A 16,677-nucleotide genomic window follows, 5' to 3' on the forward strand; every position below is an offset into this window, starting at 1 on the left:
GGCTCTGCACACAGTAAGTGCTCAGTAAATACGATTGATGAATTGATTGATTTATTTCTTGGCCTGGACCCTCTGACGACTTGGGGGAGGCTCTTGGGGACCTCTCCAAACCAGGCTGGCTTTGGCTCGATGCCCAGGACAAGTAGTTCCAGCCCCCACGAAGCTCTACCTTCTGGGCACTTGCCCCATCCATGTGCCCAGAGTCCATCTCTGCGCATTGGCTAGCCCAAAGCACACGCTCACATTTACACCTGTGTAGTACCTGGAAATTCTTTCTTTTTTTTTCTGATGGTATTTGTTAAGCACTTACTATGTGTCAAGCACTTACTATGTGTCAAGCACTCTTCTTAGCACTGGGGGTAGATATAAGTTAATCAGACTGGATACAGTCCCTGTCCCACTTGGAGCTCACAGCCTAAGCTGGAGGGAGAAAAGGTATTGAACCCCCTGTTTTGCAGTTGAGGAAACTGAGGCGCAGAGAAATTAAGTAACATCGCAGGCAAGTGGCAGAGCTGGGATTAGAACCCAGGTCCCCTGGCTCCCAGGCCTCCGTTTTATCCACTGAGCCACGCTGCTTCCCACAGCGGGGGACATCATCGGCAATGGTATTTATCGAGCACTTACTGTCTGCAGAGCACTGAACTAAGTGCTTGGGAGAGTCCAGTACAACGGAGTTGGTAGTCATGTTCCCTGCTCTTGGTTGCACTTGCTTGGATTCAAACAACGGAGAGAAGGATGCTGGGCTGGACTGAGCCCTCACTTTGGGTTAGTTCTGGTGGGGGGACTGCAGGATGGCACTTAATAATGCCACCGTGATGATGATGATTATATTGTTTAGGTGATGTAAATGAGTGAAACTTCACTGTGAGCCATGCCATCTTTGTAAACTCCCCTCTAGTCTGTAAGCTCCTCTAGTGTGTAAGCTCCATAATAATAATTATAATGGCATTTGTTAAGCGCTTACTATGTGCTAAGCACTGGGGGGATACAAGGTGATCTTTTCTGGTGGAAAAGAAATGTCCTGGGCCTAAACTGGATGTGAGCCTGGGCCTTGTCTTTCAGGGCGCTGCTAGGGATGTAAACTCATTATTGGCAGGGAACGTGTCCTCTAGTTAATAACGATGGCATTTATTAAGCGCTTACTATGAGCAAGGCACTGTTCTAAGCGCTGTTGTACTCTCCCAAGTGCTTAGAACAGCGCTCCGCACATAGTAAGTGCTCAATAATTTATTGATTTTTTTTTTTTTTCCTCCAACACATGTTTCTGGGCTAATGGGACTACAAGTCCTAGCAGTCAGTGGAGTGGGCGTGAAGGAACGCCCAGGCTCACATCTAATTTAGGCATATCTGGTCCAGCTTGGAACTGGACAAGACTCAGATCCCATGGACTTGGGCTCTTCTCGGCTGAGCCTTGGCCAGTACCAGGGTGGGGCCAGGCTGTGAGTTTCTGGTGCCTGTAAAACTTTCTTCTGCATCCAGTGAGCGCTACTGATTGAGCGACAGCCTGGATAAATCCGCTATGGTCAGGGTGTATACTGCAGGGTGGGGATTGTAATGGACAGTTGAGGTGGGCTGCATGCAATTGGAATGTTTATTATATGGACACGGTATGCTGACTATAGTGTTGGGGGCACAATGTAACTGGGGGGCATACTCCGTTGTCAAAGTATGTATTATACAGTTGAGGAGCATATTTAGTGGTCAGGTTGGGTTTACTATGTGGTTGGGTGTGTATTTAACTGGTTGGGGTGTGAGTCATATGGGTGCCTGCAGTATGGCCTTAGGCAAGTCACTTAACTTCTCTATGCTTTAGCTCCCTTATTTGCAAAATGAGAATTCAGTACCTGTTCATTCATTCAATCATATTTATTGAGCGCTTACTGTGTGCAGAGCACTGTACTAAGCGCTTACCTACTTAGACTGTGAGCCCTGTGTGGGACCTGATAATCTCGTTTCTACCCCAGCACTTAGTACAGTGCTTGATACATAGTAAGCGCTTAATAATGCCACCGTGATGATGATGATTATATTGTTTAGGTGATGTAAATGAGTGAAACTTCACTGTGAGCCATGTCATCTTTGTAAACTCCCCTCTAGTCTGTAAGCTCCTCTAGTGTGTAAGCTCCATAATAATAATAATGATGGCATTTGTTAAGTGCTTACTATATGCAAAGCACTGTCCTAAGCGCTGGGGGGATACAAGGTGATCAGGTTGTCCCACGTGGGGCTCACGTTCTTAATCCCCATTTTACAGGTGAGGTAACTGAGGCTGAGAAGTTAAGTGGCTTGCCCAAGGTCACACAGCAGACGTGTGGCAGAGTTGAGATTCGAACCCATGACCTCTGACTCCCAAGCCCGGGCTCTTTCCACTGAGCCATGCTGCTTCTCTATTATTATTGTCGCTGCTGCTATATCCATGTAGGCAGAGATCATGTCTACCAACTCTGTGATTTTGTATTCTCCCAAGTGCTCAGTATAGTGTTCCACATACAGTAAGCACTCCATAATGCCAATTGGTTGACTATATTGGACATATTTATATTTGTGATCTAGTCTAATGTGTACTATATAAATGGAGAGGTATATTATCTGACTGGAATGTACACTGATTGACTGGGGGAGGAAACTATATGTGGGGACCACATATGGTAGGATGCATAGTACATAGGAGTACGTGGTTTGGTGTGGGGGTGAAGGGGTGGGCTGGATTGAAGGTGCTTTCTGTCCTGCTGCAGAGATATATGTGTATTCAGGGGCACTTTCACTGTCGTATTTATTGAGTGCTTACTGTGTGCAGAGCACTGTACTAAGCGCCTATGCATATGTGGTGTGTACGTATTCTCCCTCATCTGTGCATATGTACATGAGCATACAGTATTTGCGTCTGTGCATAGAAGCTCAAGGGTTCCACCCTCTTTCTGTCCCCAGGGGTTGGCCCAGCCCTTGCCAGCTGCTGGGGGAGTGTGTGTGTGTGTATTTTTTTTTGTGTGTGTGTGTGTGGGGGGGGGGGGGGGTGTAACAGTGTCTGCCTGAGGCTTCAACCACAAGACCTTGCTTCTCTGTTCCCCAGTTTAGTTTGGGAGGGGATGGGGGGACTTTCATTCATTCATTCCATCGTATTTATTGAGTGCTTACTGTGTACGGAGCACTGTACTAAGAGCTTGGGAGAGTCCAATACAACAATAAACAGACACATTCCCTGCCCACAACGAACTTACAGTCTAGGGGGGGGAGAGACAGACACTGCTATAAATTAATATAAATAAATAAATGGATATGTATCTAAGTGCTGCAGGGCTGGGAGGGGGGGAAGAACAAAGGGAGCAAGTCAGGGCCACGCAGAAGGGAGAGGGAGAAGAGGATGGGGGGTGCTTATCCAATCCAGAGCTCTTTCCACTCCAGCTGCACCCCCACCTTGTCTGTGGTCAGAAGGGAGAACTGGGAGAGTGTGGGGGGTTTAAATCCCACCCTCAAGTAGGAAAACTGGGGAAAGGCAAAAGCAGAACTTAGGATCCTGATTCGCAGCTCTCTTGGCTAACCCCCCCAGGTCAAGGTGGTATTTAAGCAGAGTTGTCTTTGCAAATGTCTCTCATTCATTCAACCGTATTTATTGAGCGCTTACTGTGTGCAGAGCACTGTACTAAGCGCTTAACTCTCTCTTGGAGAATCCTGGGAGAGCTTCTCCAAGCTCCCCTCGGAGCCCTTTCACCTCCCTCCCCGCAACCCAGAAAATAGTATAGGGTCAATTGTGTAACAGATTCATTCTCAGCACTTCTGGATTTCCCAGACATTGAGCAGAGCAAGAGTAAATGACATTGTCCAATTGCAGGAGGATCTGGGGGTCGGCTTCCAGAACCAGAAAATGTAAGCTCCGTGGGGTAGGGCCTAGGGTGGACATCTCCAGGCCAGGCCCCAGGAGCGGCTGGATCATTCCCGGGGTAGGCCCTCAGACCCCAGGAATTCATTCAATCGTATTTATTGAGCGCCTACTGTGTGCAGAGCACTGTACTAATAGCTTGAATGGCTGGATCACCTCCTCCAGGAGGCCTTCCCAGACTGAGCCCCTTCCTTCCTCTCCCCCTCGTCCCCCTCTCCATCCCCCCATCTTACCTCCTTCCCTTCCCCACAGCACCTGTATATATGTATATATGGTTGTACATATTTATTACTGTATTTAAATTTTACTTGTACGTATCTATCCTTTTTTATTTTGTTGGTATGTTTGGTTTTGTTCTCTATCTCCCCCTGTTAGACTGTGAGCCCACTGTTGGGTAGGGACTGTCTCTATGTGTTGCCAGTTTGTACTTCCCAAGCGGTTAGTACAGTGCTCTGCACATAGTAAGCGCTCAATAAATACGATTGATGATGATGGATCACTCCCGGGATGGGGTCTCAGATCCCGGGAGCGGCTGGATCATTCCCGGGATGGGGCCTCAGGCCCTGGGAGCTGCTGGATCCTTGCCAGGATGGGCCCTCAGATCCCAGGAATGGCCGGATCCTTCCCGGGATGGGCCTTGAGACCCCGGAAAACAGGCGGCTCCCTCCCCCTGGCCACCTGACTGAGTCCAGCGGAGTCCGGGGATGGGGGAGGAGTCAGGAGGCCGTCTGCCTTTTCCCCCCCTCACCCCCGGGGACCCAACCGATCCCAACCCACTGAACTACCCGGCTCCCCACCTGCCGACCTCGCCGGCCCTCCGCCCACTTGCATCCCCTCCGTGTCCCGTCTCCTCCCGGCTCTTGTTTCTCCCTGTCCGGCCCTCTCTTTGTCGCCGCGCTGTCCTCCCCTCCCCGCTGGCTCTCTCTTTTGTTTTTCTCAGCCCGGTAGGTAGGTCCCTCCCCCTTGCTCTTTCATGGGAGAGGAGGCCGAGCCCGGGGAGCCCGAGGGGAGGGGAAAGGACCGGAGGGCGTTGCATAGGCGGGCCCAGCTCTAAGGGAGAAAGAGAGAGAGAAGAGGAGAGAGAGAAGGGAGGGAGAGAGGAGGAGGGGGAGAAATTGAGAGGGAGAAGAGGAGGGAGAGGAATAGGAGAGAGAGGAGGAGGGTGAGAAATAGGAGAGAGAGGAGGAGGGTGAGAAATAGAAGAGAGAGAGAAGAGGAGGGAGAGAACTAGGAGAGAGGGGAGGGAGAGAGGAGGAGGGTGAGACATAGAAGAGAGAGAAGAGGTGGGAGAGAGGAGGAGGGTGAGAAATAGAAGAGAGAGAGGAGGGAGAGAAATAGGAGAGAGAAGGGAGGGAGAGAGGAGGAGGGTGAGAGCCCACTGTTGGGTAGGGACTGTCTATGTTGCCAATTTGTACTTCCCAAGCGCTTAGTACAGTGCTCTGCACATAGTAAGTGCTCAATAAATACGATTGATGATGATGATGATGATGATGAAATAGAAGAGAGAGGAGGAGGGTGAGAAATAGAAGAGAGAGAGGAGGGAGAGAAATAGGAGAGAAGGGAGGGAGAGAGGAGGAGGGTGAGAAATAGGAGAGAGAAGAGGAGGGAGAGAAATAGGAGAGAGAAGAGGAGGGAGAGAAATAGGAGAGAGAAGAGGAGGGAGAGAGGAGGAGGGTGAGAAATAGAAGAGAGAAGAGGAGGGAGAGAAACAGAAGAGAGGGGAGGAGGGCGAGACATTGAAGAGAGAGAGAAGGGAGGGAGAAAAATAGAAGAGAGACAGGAGGGAGAAAAACAGAAGAGGGAGAAGGGAAGGGGGAGAGAGCCTGGAGGAGGGGAAAGAGAGAGTGAGGCAGGCGTGTGTGTTGTGTGTGTGGATGTGTTGTGTGTACAGAAGCTGTAAGACTCCTACCCCTACCGAGGCCTGCAGACACTATCGGCGGCGGCAGCGGCGGGCAAGAGGAGGAGGGGAGGAGGAGGAGGAGGAGGAGGAGAGCAAGAGGAGGAGGAGGAGGAGAGGAGAGAAGCGGAGCGGGGAGGAGAGTAGAGCAGAGCAGAGCAGAAGAGGAGCGGAGGAGCGGAGCAGCCATTGTTCAGGGGAAACCCTGCAAACAAAGAGAGCGCTTCGCTCCCCTTCGGCCGCCCTGCCGGCCCCGGCCCCGGCCTCCCGGCCCCCATTTTAACTTTTGCCGCCCCCGGCCAACGCCGCCGCCGCCGCTTTTGTGATCTCTCTGCCTTCTCCTGGCCTCTCCTGGCCTGGCCTGGCCTGGCCTGGCCCGGCCCGTCCCGTCCTGTCCCCCCATGGGTGGGTGGGCGGGCGGCGGGCCCGGGAGGGAAATGAGAGTGTGAGTTAGGGCCCCGGGCCCCTGCCCTGCCCTGCCCTGCCCGCCCCCTGCCCGCCGAGCCCCCTCCTCCCCGGCGCCCGGCCCGCGCCCCGCTTCTCCCAGGTAAGGCCCTAGGCGCGGGGCTGTGCGGGGCCGTGCGGGGGAGGGGGCGGCCTGCGGGGGGGGGGACCCTCAATTGGGGACGAGGTGGGGGACACCGTCCGGGGGGTGCGGGGCCGGCCGGGAACCGCCTGCTCCCGCTGCCCCGTGGAGGGGAGCGGGCAGGAAGCTGGGGCTCCAGGGGAGGCCCCAACGGCAGCCCTCCTGCTGCCATTCCCGTGGGGCCGGGGCTAGACACCCCTTTCTCCTCCCCACCTTCCCTGCAGATTTCTGGAGCCACCAGTCAGGGCCCCTGCAGCGGCAAAGTTTTCCGGCCTTTGCGCTGCTCTCTCTCCCCTACTTCCTCCGCCTCACTTGGGGCCTAACCCGCCCCTCCCACCCCCGACTCACTCCCTCCCTGAGCCCCCGGGGTCTGGATCCCCCCCCCCCAATTACTTTCCCCCCATCTCCTACTGTAGGGTCGGTTGCATTGAGGAGGGTGGTGATTGGGGCAGGGGGATGCTTTGGATTGAGTGTGGCAAGTAAGACAGCCCCCCTGACAGGTGTCCTGAAGGCTTTCCCAACTTCCCCCCGGGCCCTCCTCCGCCCCCCCTGAAGCTCCCCACCTGTTCCATTCTCCCCATTACCCCTGTCTCCTACCCTAGACTGCCCTGTCCCCAACCAAAGGTTCCCTGTGTAGACACATAGATGTGGACTCCACGTCGGTTTGGGTTTAGGTCCCCATCACCTCAGTCTATCTGTATCACCTGCCCCTGCCTCTTCCTCTCCCAAAGCCCACTCTGAAGAGTTGTCCCTGTCCTCGTATACCCCAACTTGGCTGTGCTCAGCCTGGAGCTGCGAATGGGGCAGAAAGGCAAGAGGCAGGGATTACCTGTGGAACCCCTCACTGGGCAGCTCCAGAACCCGGGTGGACTCCGGGTATCTGGCAGAGGACAGACACCTGCTTTGCTGAGCCGGGGCAATGGGCTTTTTCCCCCAGACAGCCCAGAGGCTAGGTAGGGGCCCTGAGGGCCCCATTAGAGGTTGGGCAGGGTGGGCAGAGCCAGGAGACACCCAGTAGTCAGCTTAAGGAAATGGAGTTAGGGATGGGTTTGGTCGTTCATGTCCTATAGAGCAGGGAGCCCAGGGGAATAGACTTCAGACTTGCTCTCTCCCCCACCCTGAAGGGCCCAGCTTATTGCACTGAAAGGGAAATAAAGGCCCAGAAGAAACTGGGGACCCTGAAGCCCAGTTCTTCCTCTTCCTGCACCTTCCCCACAGCCCCTGTGCAACTGAATCCAATTGAAAGGGACCCTTACTGTCACACTCCATCTGCCCGGGGAGGGAGTAGCTGGGTGGTGGGGAGAGACCAATGAGGGTTTTTTGTTTGGCTTTTTTTTTTATGGTGTTTGTTAAGCGCTTACTCTGTGCCAGGCACTGTACTAAGCACTTGGGTAGATGCGAGTTTATCAGGTTGGACACGGTCCCCGTCCCACAGTCTCTGTAATCCCCATTTTACAGATGAGGTAACTGAGGTCAAGAAAAATGAAATGACTTGCCCGAGGTCACAACAGACAAGCGGGCTGAGCTGGGATTAGAACCCGGGTCCTTCTGACTCCAGGCCCATGCTCTATCCTCTAGGCCATGCTTCCTACTCCCCCTTTCCCTGTCAAACCTAAGCTCAGCCCTGGCTCCCGAAACCAGCTTTAGATTGGGAGGATGAGGAGAGACCTCTCCTGCCCTTGTCCCACCCCTTCAGCCTCTGCCCAGGTGGGCTCACTGCAAGACCCTTGCGGAGAGGAGTTAGAAGGCTTCCCAAGCGCTTAGTACAGTGCTCTGCACACAGTAAGCGCTCAATAAATATGGTTGAATGAATGAATAAAAGGCCTCCAAGGGACCCAGGACCCCCTCTGCTTCTGAATGAGGATCGATCGTGGGGGCAGCCCTGCAACGCCGTGTCTTTGCTCTGACAGAGGGCCCAGAAGTGCGGGCCTGGGATGTCTAGCTTCCAGGCTGCTGGGGGGAGGTTAGAGTGGCTCCCTGCCCTCTCTTCTCTCAGTGTCCCGAGGCCTCGGAAAGACGAGGCTGGGAAACAGTGAGAATCCCAGGAAGAGGTGCTGGGACCAATTCCCTAGCCTGTTGGATTACACTGAGGGCCCATATGGGGCAGAAAAAACTGGGAGTCCAGGCCCCCCACTGACCAATTCTGCCAGACAGGCGGGTGGTTGGGTCACTGACCTGGTTCCTCCTAGGCTGAGCTGGTTTCTAACACTTGTAACCCAACTTCTATGGAGAAGTCAGGAGTCCTGGGCGGGAACTGGCATGTGGGAGCGTGTAAGTAGGGTATGTGTGCGGGGGCGGCCCCTTCCCCCCCCCCATGTCATGCTTCCTCCCTGAGGGACCCGGTTCCGCCCCTCCTGTGGGTCAGGCACATGGGTGGGCATGTTGGGGCGAGCTGGAAGAAGGGAGGGGAGGAGGAGGAGGAGTGGCAGGGCGGGTTCTCTGGGCACTGTGGAGACGGAGGGACCTGGAATGGATGGGATCTGCTTTGGCCTGTTCCTGGGGGAGAAGTAGAGTTCACACTAAGAGAAGCAGCGTGGCTCAATCGAAAGAGTTTGGGCTTTGGAGTCACAGGTCATGGGTTCAAATCCCTGATCACCTTGTAACTTCCCCAGCGCTTATAACAGTGCTTTGCACATTGTAAGCGCTTAATAAATGCCATTATTATTAGTAGTATTAGTATTATTAGACTGACCTCTCCCTGGGCATCAGGCATTCAGCCTCTGGAGAGGGCCTGAGGGAGCGGGGAGGAGAAGGGAAAAGAACCTAGATGCGGAACACCCCTGCCACCCATCCCCATCTCCAGAAATGGGGGTATCTGGGAAGGAGGGGGCAGAGGCGGGGGCTGGGAGAGCTAGGGCCGAAGTGAGAAAGGCCCCGGACCTTCCCCTGTCTCCAGAAGGGCCGTCAGCGAAGTCGAGGAGATCAGGAGAGGGGGAACTCTTCTGGGGGAGGTTGCCTCTGGGCCTCAGTTTCTCCCTCTATCCTTCCCAAGAGATGGGATCAGTGCGCAGATAGTCATCGGAACCTCCAGCCCAACTCTGGGACCGCAGAAGCGGGCGGCGGACTCAGGCCAGGGCAGAGGGATTGACTTTTGGCCACTGCCGCTCCAAGCTCTGGTCTGTTCAGCCTGCAGGAGCCCTTGGTCAGGGCCAGTGGCTGTGAGAATGCAAGTCCAGCAGGCCAGAGAGCCGGAACCGCACATGTAAGAGGCTGGCCCGGGTAGGGCATTCAGGCCTAGACATAGGCCCACACTCGGAGGGTTTGGCAGGGCCAGGCTGAGCTCCAGATTTTCCACCCCTTTGGGGCTGGGAGGAGGGGAAGCTGGGGAGCTCTCCACTGCTGGTCCTCCCTCCGACATGGAGGGGTGGCTTGTCCCCCTGTGTAGGAAGCTCGAAGCTCCTCCTTTCCCCTGGTTCACTTCTTCACCAAGTCAGGGAGGGACTGGGCCCAGGATGTGGGGCTGGGTTGGGAAGAAAGGTGGCTCTCAACACCTGCTTCCAGTCCCTATTTCCTCGGGGAAATAAGGAGTGGAACTGACTCCCTTCCCTCCTTTACCTCCCAGCACCGCTCCCTGGGCTCCCAGGCAGGGCCCTGGGGCTGAGCCAGGTGAGTCAGTTTCCCCTCTTTGGCAGGGGCCCTCTTTTGTCTGCTTTGCCCCTAGGACTCCTCTCCTGGGGCCAGGGATTTGGCAGAGTTCACCAAAGGGTGCTGTCTCTTCCCTCCCACTTACTTCCCCCTTCCTTCCTCCCTCCTTCCTCCCTCCCTCCCTCCCTCACTTACTCCATCCCTCTCCCCAGGCTGGGAGAGTCAGTGGTCCCAAGGTCACTGTCCAGGAGAGGAGAGGGGTTTCCCTTCCCCAGAGGTATATGGGGGAGGAGAGTGGGAGGGCCAGGGAGCGAACTTGTGAGAGGAATTCAGGTTAATTTGCTCTTCTCCCTCAGCCGCACATGGAGATTTACAGACCTTGGTTCCCCTCCCCTTCTCTCTCCCAGCTGTGACCCTCACCCAAGAGGGAAAAATAGCTGGGAGAGGCTCCCGTGGCGGGGAGGAGGCACGGGGGAGTTTCCTCACTCCTTTTCTCCCTCCCTCTGCCCACTGCCTTGTAACTTGTCTCCAGCTCTTAGAACGGTGCTTTGCACATAGTAAGCACTTAATAAATGCCATCATTATTATTATTATTATTATTCACGGCCCCAGGCAGCCATTTCTTGGGACATGGCAGAGTGGGATGGGGGGACAGGAGATGGTGTGGCCCATCACACATGTCCAGGGCAGTTCTGGGGCCAGGATGGGAACCCAGTCTCTGTCTCCCCCCACCCCCCCCCCAATTCCCTGTACTATCTCAATATGCCCCCTTCTCCTGCCCGCTCTTGCCCAAGCTCCCAGTGGCTGTGTTGCTACTCAGTGCTTGACCCCTCTCTGCCCCTTCTCCCTCTTCCGGCAAGTCGGTGGCTATTTGATGGCTGCTAGGGGGGACCAGAGGTCCAGGCAGAGTTTGGTTTGGGCTCTGGGGAGCCCCCAGGCCCCCCCACCAGGGGCGAGGCCGCTGGGGATGGGCGGGTGCTGGGCCTGCGGTTTGGGGAGTTCTGGGCACAAGCTCATGCTGCTTGGGGGAGGGGGACCCTCCCCACTTGCCCCCCACCCCCTGCCTGGCCACCTCCTCACCCCTCATGGGATTTTTGAGAGAGATCTTTATTGCTCCCTGGGTGGGAGAAGAGGAATGGACTAACTTCTGTTGTGGTGATGGGGGGTTAGGGACAGGGAGAGGGTCCGGGCAGGACTGATAAGGAAAAGGTCCCTCGTGGGTGGTTGAGGGAGGGGGCTATGCTCTGAGCATCTCGAAGCTGGAGGGCAGGGACTGGGTTGGGCCGGGCTTCCCTCAGACCCCTCCCTGAGCCTGCCGTTCGCCCACTCCCCCCTGGTATCTGATGGGGAGGACCTTGGGAGAGGCTCCTGGGCTGCTGCTTATCATTGTCCCCTTCCTCACCAGAAGCCCGCCACCTCCGCCCCTGGGGGCACGGGGCCAGGGCCGGATTCCCTGCCCCTCCAAACTCCCGACCTGGTGGCAGTGGGGGAGGCGAGCTGCTTCCTCTCCCTTGGGCCCACCTCTCTGCTGTGGCCGCTCACCATATCAAAAGGAGCTGTGACTTTTTTCAGGCATGGCTGTGCCAGGAGAAAGAAGAGACAGTTCGGGGGGCAGTGTCGGAGCTGAAAATTTTCTCCTTTTTCATTTGTGAATATTCATATCTATATAAAATCATAGGGGGAGTGGGAAATACACAGACATGAATGTCGCCTGTCTTCCCTCCTCTCTCTCTCTCTCTCTCTCACCCCTGCCCACTCCCTTCCTCCCCCCACCTCCTCCGCCCTCCCCGGAAACACCTCAGCCACGTTCCCCTCCTCCCCACAGGGCTGCCCAACTTGCACTTTGGGCTATTGGGGGTGGGGAGGGGGTCTGACACACATCAGAAGTAAGGAGAGGTCGAGTCCGTGTGGGTATCCGTGTGGGTGCTCACGTGGGGGCCCGTGTCGGACGATGAGCGTGACGGGCCTCAGCTCTTCCTGGCTGATTCTCTCCCCACCACCGTGTGCGGTTGGGGGAAGTGACCCCGCTCCTTGGGGGCTTAGGGGGTGGCATCTGGCCAAACCTCACCCAGATTCCCCCCCTGCTCCCTTTTTTCTGCCCCCGCAGGAGCTCCCAGTGCAGGGGAGGGAGGAGTAGGTGGTCCTGGGTCCCCTCCCGGGGGAGAGGGGGATGTTGAACTGCTTGGGGAGGTGGAGGCTCTTGGGCTAGAAACAGAGGCAGCAGATGGGGCCTGTGGGGGAGGGGATCCAGGCAGACCCCGTCCATCAGGCACCTGTCATAGGAAGGGGGAGGGGAAGCACTAGGAGGGTCAGCTGGCCCCTCCCCCATGCTGTTGCTCTTGCTGCCCTGCAAGGTTGGGATTGTAGGGGGAGGGGCTGTCTCGGGGTGGGAGGGAAGGGGAGTGGAAAGGTCACGGGTTGGCCAGAGTCCCAGCCGGACCATTGGGCTGGAAGCGGAGGGATGCCTGGGTTCTCTGCCCCCAGCCCAGAGTGGGAGGGCTGCCCAGCTGAGACCCCATCTTTACGTGTGCTGGGGATTGAGGGACTGGGGTCCATCTCCAGTCCTGGAGGTGTGGGAGGATGGAGGAAGGATTCTGGACGGGACGGGCTTGACAGCAGCCCAGCCCGACCCCCTCCCCACGCCCCCCTTTTCTCCCAGGCTGTTCCTCCAAGTCGTTCAAGCTGTACTCTCCAAAGGAGCCCCCCAACGGCAACGCCTTCCCCCCCTTCCACCCCGGCACCATGCTGGATCGGGATGTGGGGTGAGTCTTCTGGGGGCCCCCTGGACTCCTCTCGTGGCCCAGTCTGTTCCCCGTTCTTCGCGAGGGCCTGCGTCGTCCCCCCCACTCCATCCCCTGTCCCAGTCCTGCCCCATCCCACCTGCAGCAATTCCACCTTAGCCCCGGTGGGTAAAGGAGGTGTTTGGGGGGGGGGGACATGGGTCAAGAGGGGAGAAAAAAGCCCCACCTCTCCCTCCTTTCATCCCTTCTCTCTTAACCTCCTTCTCACTGACTCCCTCTCTCCTCAGCCCAACCCCCATGTACCCGCCGACCTACCTGGAGCCTGGGATCGGGTAAGTGGCCTGTGAGGGGGGCGCGCAGGGAGTGGTAACAGATACGGGGGGCGGCGGGCATGGGAGCGGAGTGGGGACCGGTTTGGTCTGAGACGTCCGGGCTTCCCCCTCAGCTCTCCCACCACTCCCTTGCCTTAGAGCTAATCAAGGTGGAGTGGAGAGGAAGCTGCTCCCGGCCCACTGGGAGGGAGGGAGGAAGGAACTCCTTGTGAGCAGGGAACGTGTCTACCCACTCTGTTGTACTTTCGCAAGCGCTTAGTACAGTGCTCTGCCCACAGTAAGTGCTCAATAAATATGATTGTTCAGTTGATTAATTGAGACAACACTAACTCCATGCGGTCTGGCGATTCGGGTTGGAGGGAACCCAGGGTACTCTCCCCCTCCATTCCTTCACCGCCATCCTCCCTACCTATTGTCCCTCCTTCCCATCTCCGTGGCCCCCGATGGCCCCCTTCTACCTGCAGGAGGCACACGCCGTATGGTAACCAGACCGACTACAGGATATTTGAACTCAACAAGCGGCTGCAGAACTGGACAGAGGTGGGTGGCAAGATGCTCCAGGAGGTCGGAGGGAAAATGGAGTCATCCGGGGAGAACTCCTGGGATCAGAATCAGTTTGCGGGGACCTTGGGCCACACGGGGAGTCCCCTGGATTCCTCCCCCAGGGAACTGGATGGTGATCTTCCATTTCCTTGACCCTCCTACCCCTCTTCCCCCCAACCAGGAGTGTGACAATCTGTGGTGGGATGCCTTCACAACTGAGTTCTTTGAGGATGATGCCATGTTGACCATCACCTTCTGCCTGGAGGATGGACCAAAGAGATATAGTGAGTGCTGTCTCAGGGCCCCCCTTCCCCCGCAATACACATACTCATTCACTCTCTCTCCCCGCCCCTTGCATCTGGGCTACTTGGTTGGGTAGCTTGCAGGGGTCTGTGGCCAGTCCCTGCAGTGAGGAAGCCAAGAGGGAGAATGGCCCAGTTATAGATGGGGCTTCCCTCAGTGACCCAAACAGACTTGTGTCCTGTTGAGTTCAAGGACCCAGGGATGCAGGGAAGTTCTGGGTCCTGGTTGCAGGGGTCTCCTGGGGGCTCAAAGCATGACCAAACCCCAGGCCCATGGCATTACGACCTGGGCCTCTGGGCTGCTGAGGGAATCCAGAGCCCACCTGTCGGGAGCTCTGACAGGATTCTCTGCCTTTGCTGCCCTTGGGACTAGACCCTTCTAGTCCCGGCCTGCTTTTCCCCAATTGGATCCAGTGAGCTAACACTGGGGCGGGACCGGCCGGAGGCAGAGGTGACGAGACGTGGGGGTGATAGGGTTCCCCCGCTTCCTGCAGCTGGTTGTCCTCTGACCTACTGTTCGGTCTCCCCCCCAACAGCGATTGGCCGGACCCTGATCCCACGCTACTTCCGCAGCATCTTTGAAGGCGGCGCCACAGAACTCTACTATGTGCTGAAACACCCCAAGGAGGCTTTCCACAGCAATTTTGTGTCCCTGGACTGCGACCAGTGCAGCATGGTGACCCAGCATGGCAAGCCCATGTTCACCCAGGTAGCCGGATTGGGGGCTGGAGGGAGGCGCAGGGCTGATGGTGGTCTCTCTTTCGACTTAAGGTGTGCAGAGGAGGCTGAGTGGAGTCTGGGAGGGGAGAGCAGGTCTTCTATCCCCATTTTACACATGAGGAAACTGAAGCCCAGAGAAGTCAAGTGATGCTTTCCTGAGGCCACACACAGCCGTCCAGTGGCCTGGCTGGGGACTAGGACCCAGGTTTCCTGATCCCAAGGCCCGGGCTCTTTCCAGGAGGCCATGCTGCCTCTGAGGGAGTAGTAGGCCATGTTGCTGCCAAGGGGACTCGGAGGGTAAAAAGAGTGTCTCTCTGGGAGAGTGCCTGGCCATCCCCTCTCAGTAGTCACTTAGTGAGGGCAAAGCACCCTACCAGACCCCAGGTGTGCATCCTTGGCCTCCAGTAGCTTAGAGTATAACTTGGGAAGACAGGGTCAACAAAAATAGAAAACACGAGAGGATAAACAAATCAATAATACCAATCTAAACAGATAGACCCGGAGGTGGGCTGAGGAGGTGACTGACAGAATGGCATAAGAAAGTGGTGGGGGGTTAATCAGGGCAGGCTTCCTACAGGAGGTAGCTTTTAAGAAAGAGTTTGAAGGAGGGGAGGGCTGTGGTTTAACAAAGGTGAATGAGCATGAGATGGGAAAGAGAGACAGACGCAGACAAACGGACAGGAGGCGGAAGAGTTGGAGCTGGGGTGTAGCAGGAGAAGAGAGCAGATGGGTAAGAGGGAGCCCGCCGATCGCCGATGGGAAGCCTCGAAGCTGACGGTCGGGGCCTTTGTTCCCCACAAGCAGGTGTGCGTGGAGGGCCGGCTGTACCTGGAGTTCCTGTTTGACGACATGATGCGGATAAAGACCTGGCATTTCAGTATCCGGCAGCACCGCGAGCTCATCCCCCGTAGCATCCTGGCCATGCACGTGCGTGTCCAGTGGAGTGTTGGGGGAGGCTGGGGAAGCCCACGCTAGGCGCAGAGGGTGCCACGAGGGTTGCTGGGCCCCGGGTTCTGGGCCAGGGATGGTGGCCAGGAACTGGTTGTTTCTCCTTGAGGTCACATCCCCTTCTAGTCCTGATTTGGGCTCTTTGGGGCATGCTTAGGGAGTGGGAGAGGCTGTGTGTGGAGAGAGCGAGGGAGAGAGCGAGAGTGTATGTGTGTGTTTGGTGGTGGAGGGGTATTCTGTGTTGAATGGGGGTGCTGGAGGTCTGGGGTCTGAAGAGCAAGCTCTCTTCCCGTCAGCAGGCCCAGGATCCCCAGATGCTGGACCAGTTATCCAAGAATATCACACGGTGCGGACTCTCCAACTCCACACTCAACTACCTCCGAGTGAGTCTTCCCTATCCCCACCCCCTTGAATGAGTCCCCAGAGAGGAAACTGGGGCAGGGCTCTTCAGGCCTTGGTTCCCATCCCAGCTGAGTCAGGGGCTTTGGGGTGGAGCTAGGCCCTGTATCCAGGAGGTGTCTAGGAGGCCCTCTGCCCTGATCAGTCAGTCGATCAGTGGTATTTATTGAGTGCTTACTGTGTGCAGGGCACTGTACTAAGCACTTGGAAGAGTACAGTACAACAAAGCTGGTAGACACTTCCCCTGCCCACAAGGAATTTACAGTCTAGAGGATGACCTTTTCCCTCCTTTCCCCCCTCCCCAGCTCTGTGTAATCCTAGAGCCCATGCAAGAGCTCATGTCCCGGCACAAGACATACAGCCTCAGCCCCCGCGACTGCCTCAAGACCTGCCTGTTCCAGAAGTGGCAGCGCATGGTCGCTCCCCCTGGTGAGACGCCCCATCTGGGACCCAGATCCTCCCCTCGGGCTGTCCTTTGGGCTAACAGGGGTGGTGGGGGGGCGTCGTGGCCGAGGTCAGAGTCAGAGGCAAGGTTGCCGTTGAGGTCAATGCTGGGACTGAGGTGGGGGGCCAGGTGGGGTCGGGTTGAAGCTGGGGTTGGATCTGTGTTAGGGTTGGGGTCAGGGGTCAGGGTGGAGTCTGGTTTGGAACCGGGGTCCGGGTCTCCTCGCGGGTTGGGCTTCCAGCCAGGGGCAGAAGCTCGGTACCACCTGGCTCGGGGGGTGAGGGAAGCCGGGCGAGGGAAAG

General features: G+C 56.6%; 1 protein-coding gene across 1 annotated transcript in view; it reads left to right on the forward strand.

Annotated features, from left to right (window-relative positions):
- LDB1 (LIM domain binding 1) overlaps positions 1–16,677 on the forward strand; it is a 30,406-nt gene that overhangs the window by 10,368 nt on the left and 3,361 nt on the right. The window contains 8 exon segments of the mRNA XM_038757932.1: positions 12,605–12,707; positions 12,974–13,018; positions 13,483–13,558; positions 13,743–13,845; positions 14,400–14,572; positions 15,388–15,510; positions 15,831–15,914; positions 16,236–16,359. Of these exon segments, the coding sequence (XP_038613860.1) occupies positions 12,605–12,707; positions 12,974–13,018; positions 13,483–13,558; positions 13,743–13,845; positions 14,400–14,572; positions 15,388–15,510; positions 15,831–15,914; positions 16,236–16,359 (831 nt within the window).

Source organism: Tachyglossus aculeatus, chromosome 16 (genome assembly GCF_015852505.1).
Source record: "Tachyglossus aculeatus isolate mTacAcu1 chromosome 16, mTacAcu1.pri, whole genome shotgun sequence".
Classification (NCBI taxonomy): domain Eukaryota; kingdom Metazoa; phylum Chordata; class Mammalia; order Monotremata; family Tachyglossidae; genus Tachyglossus; species Tachyglossus aculeatus.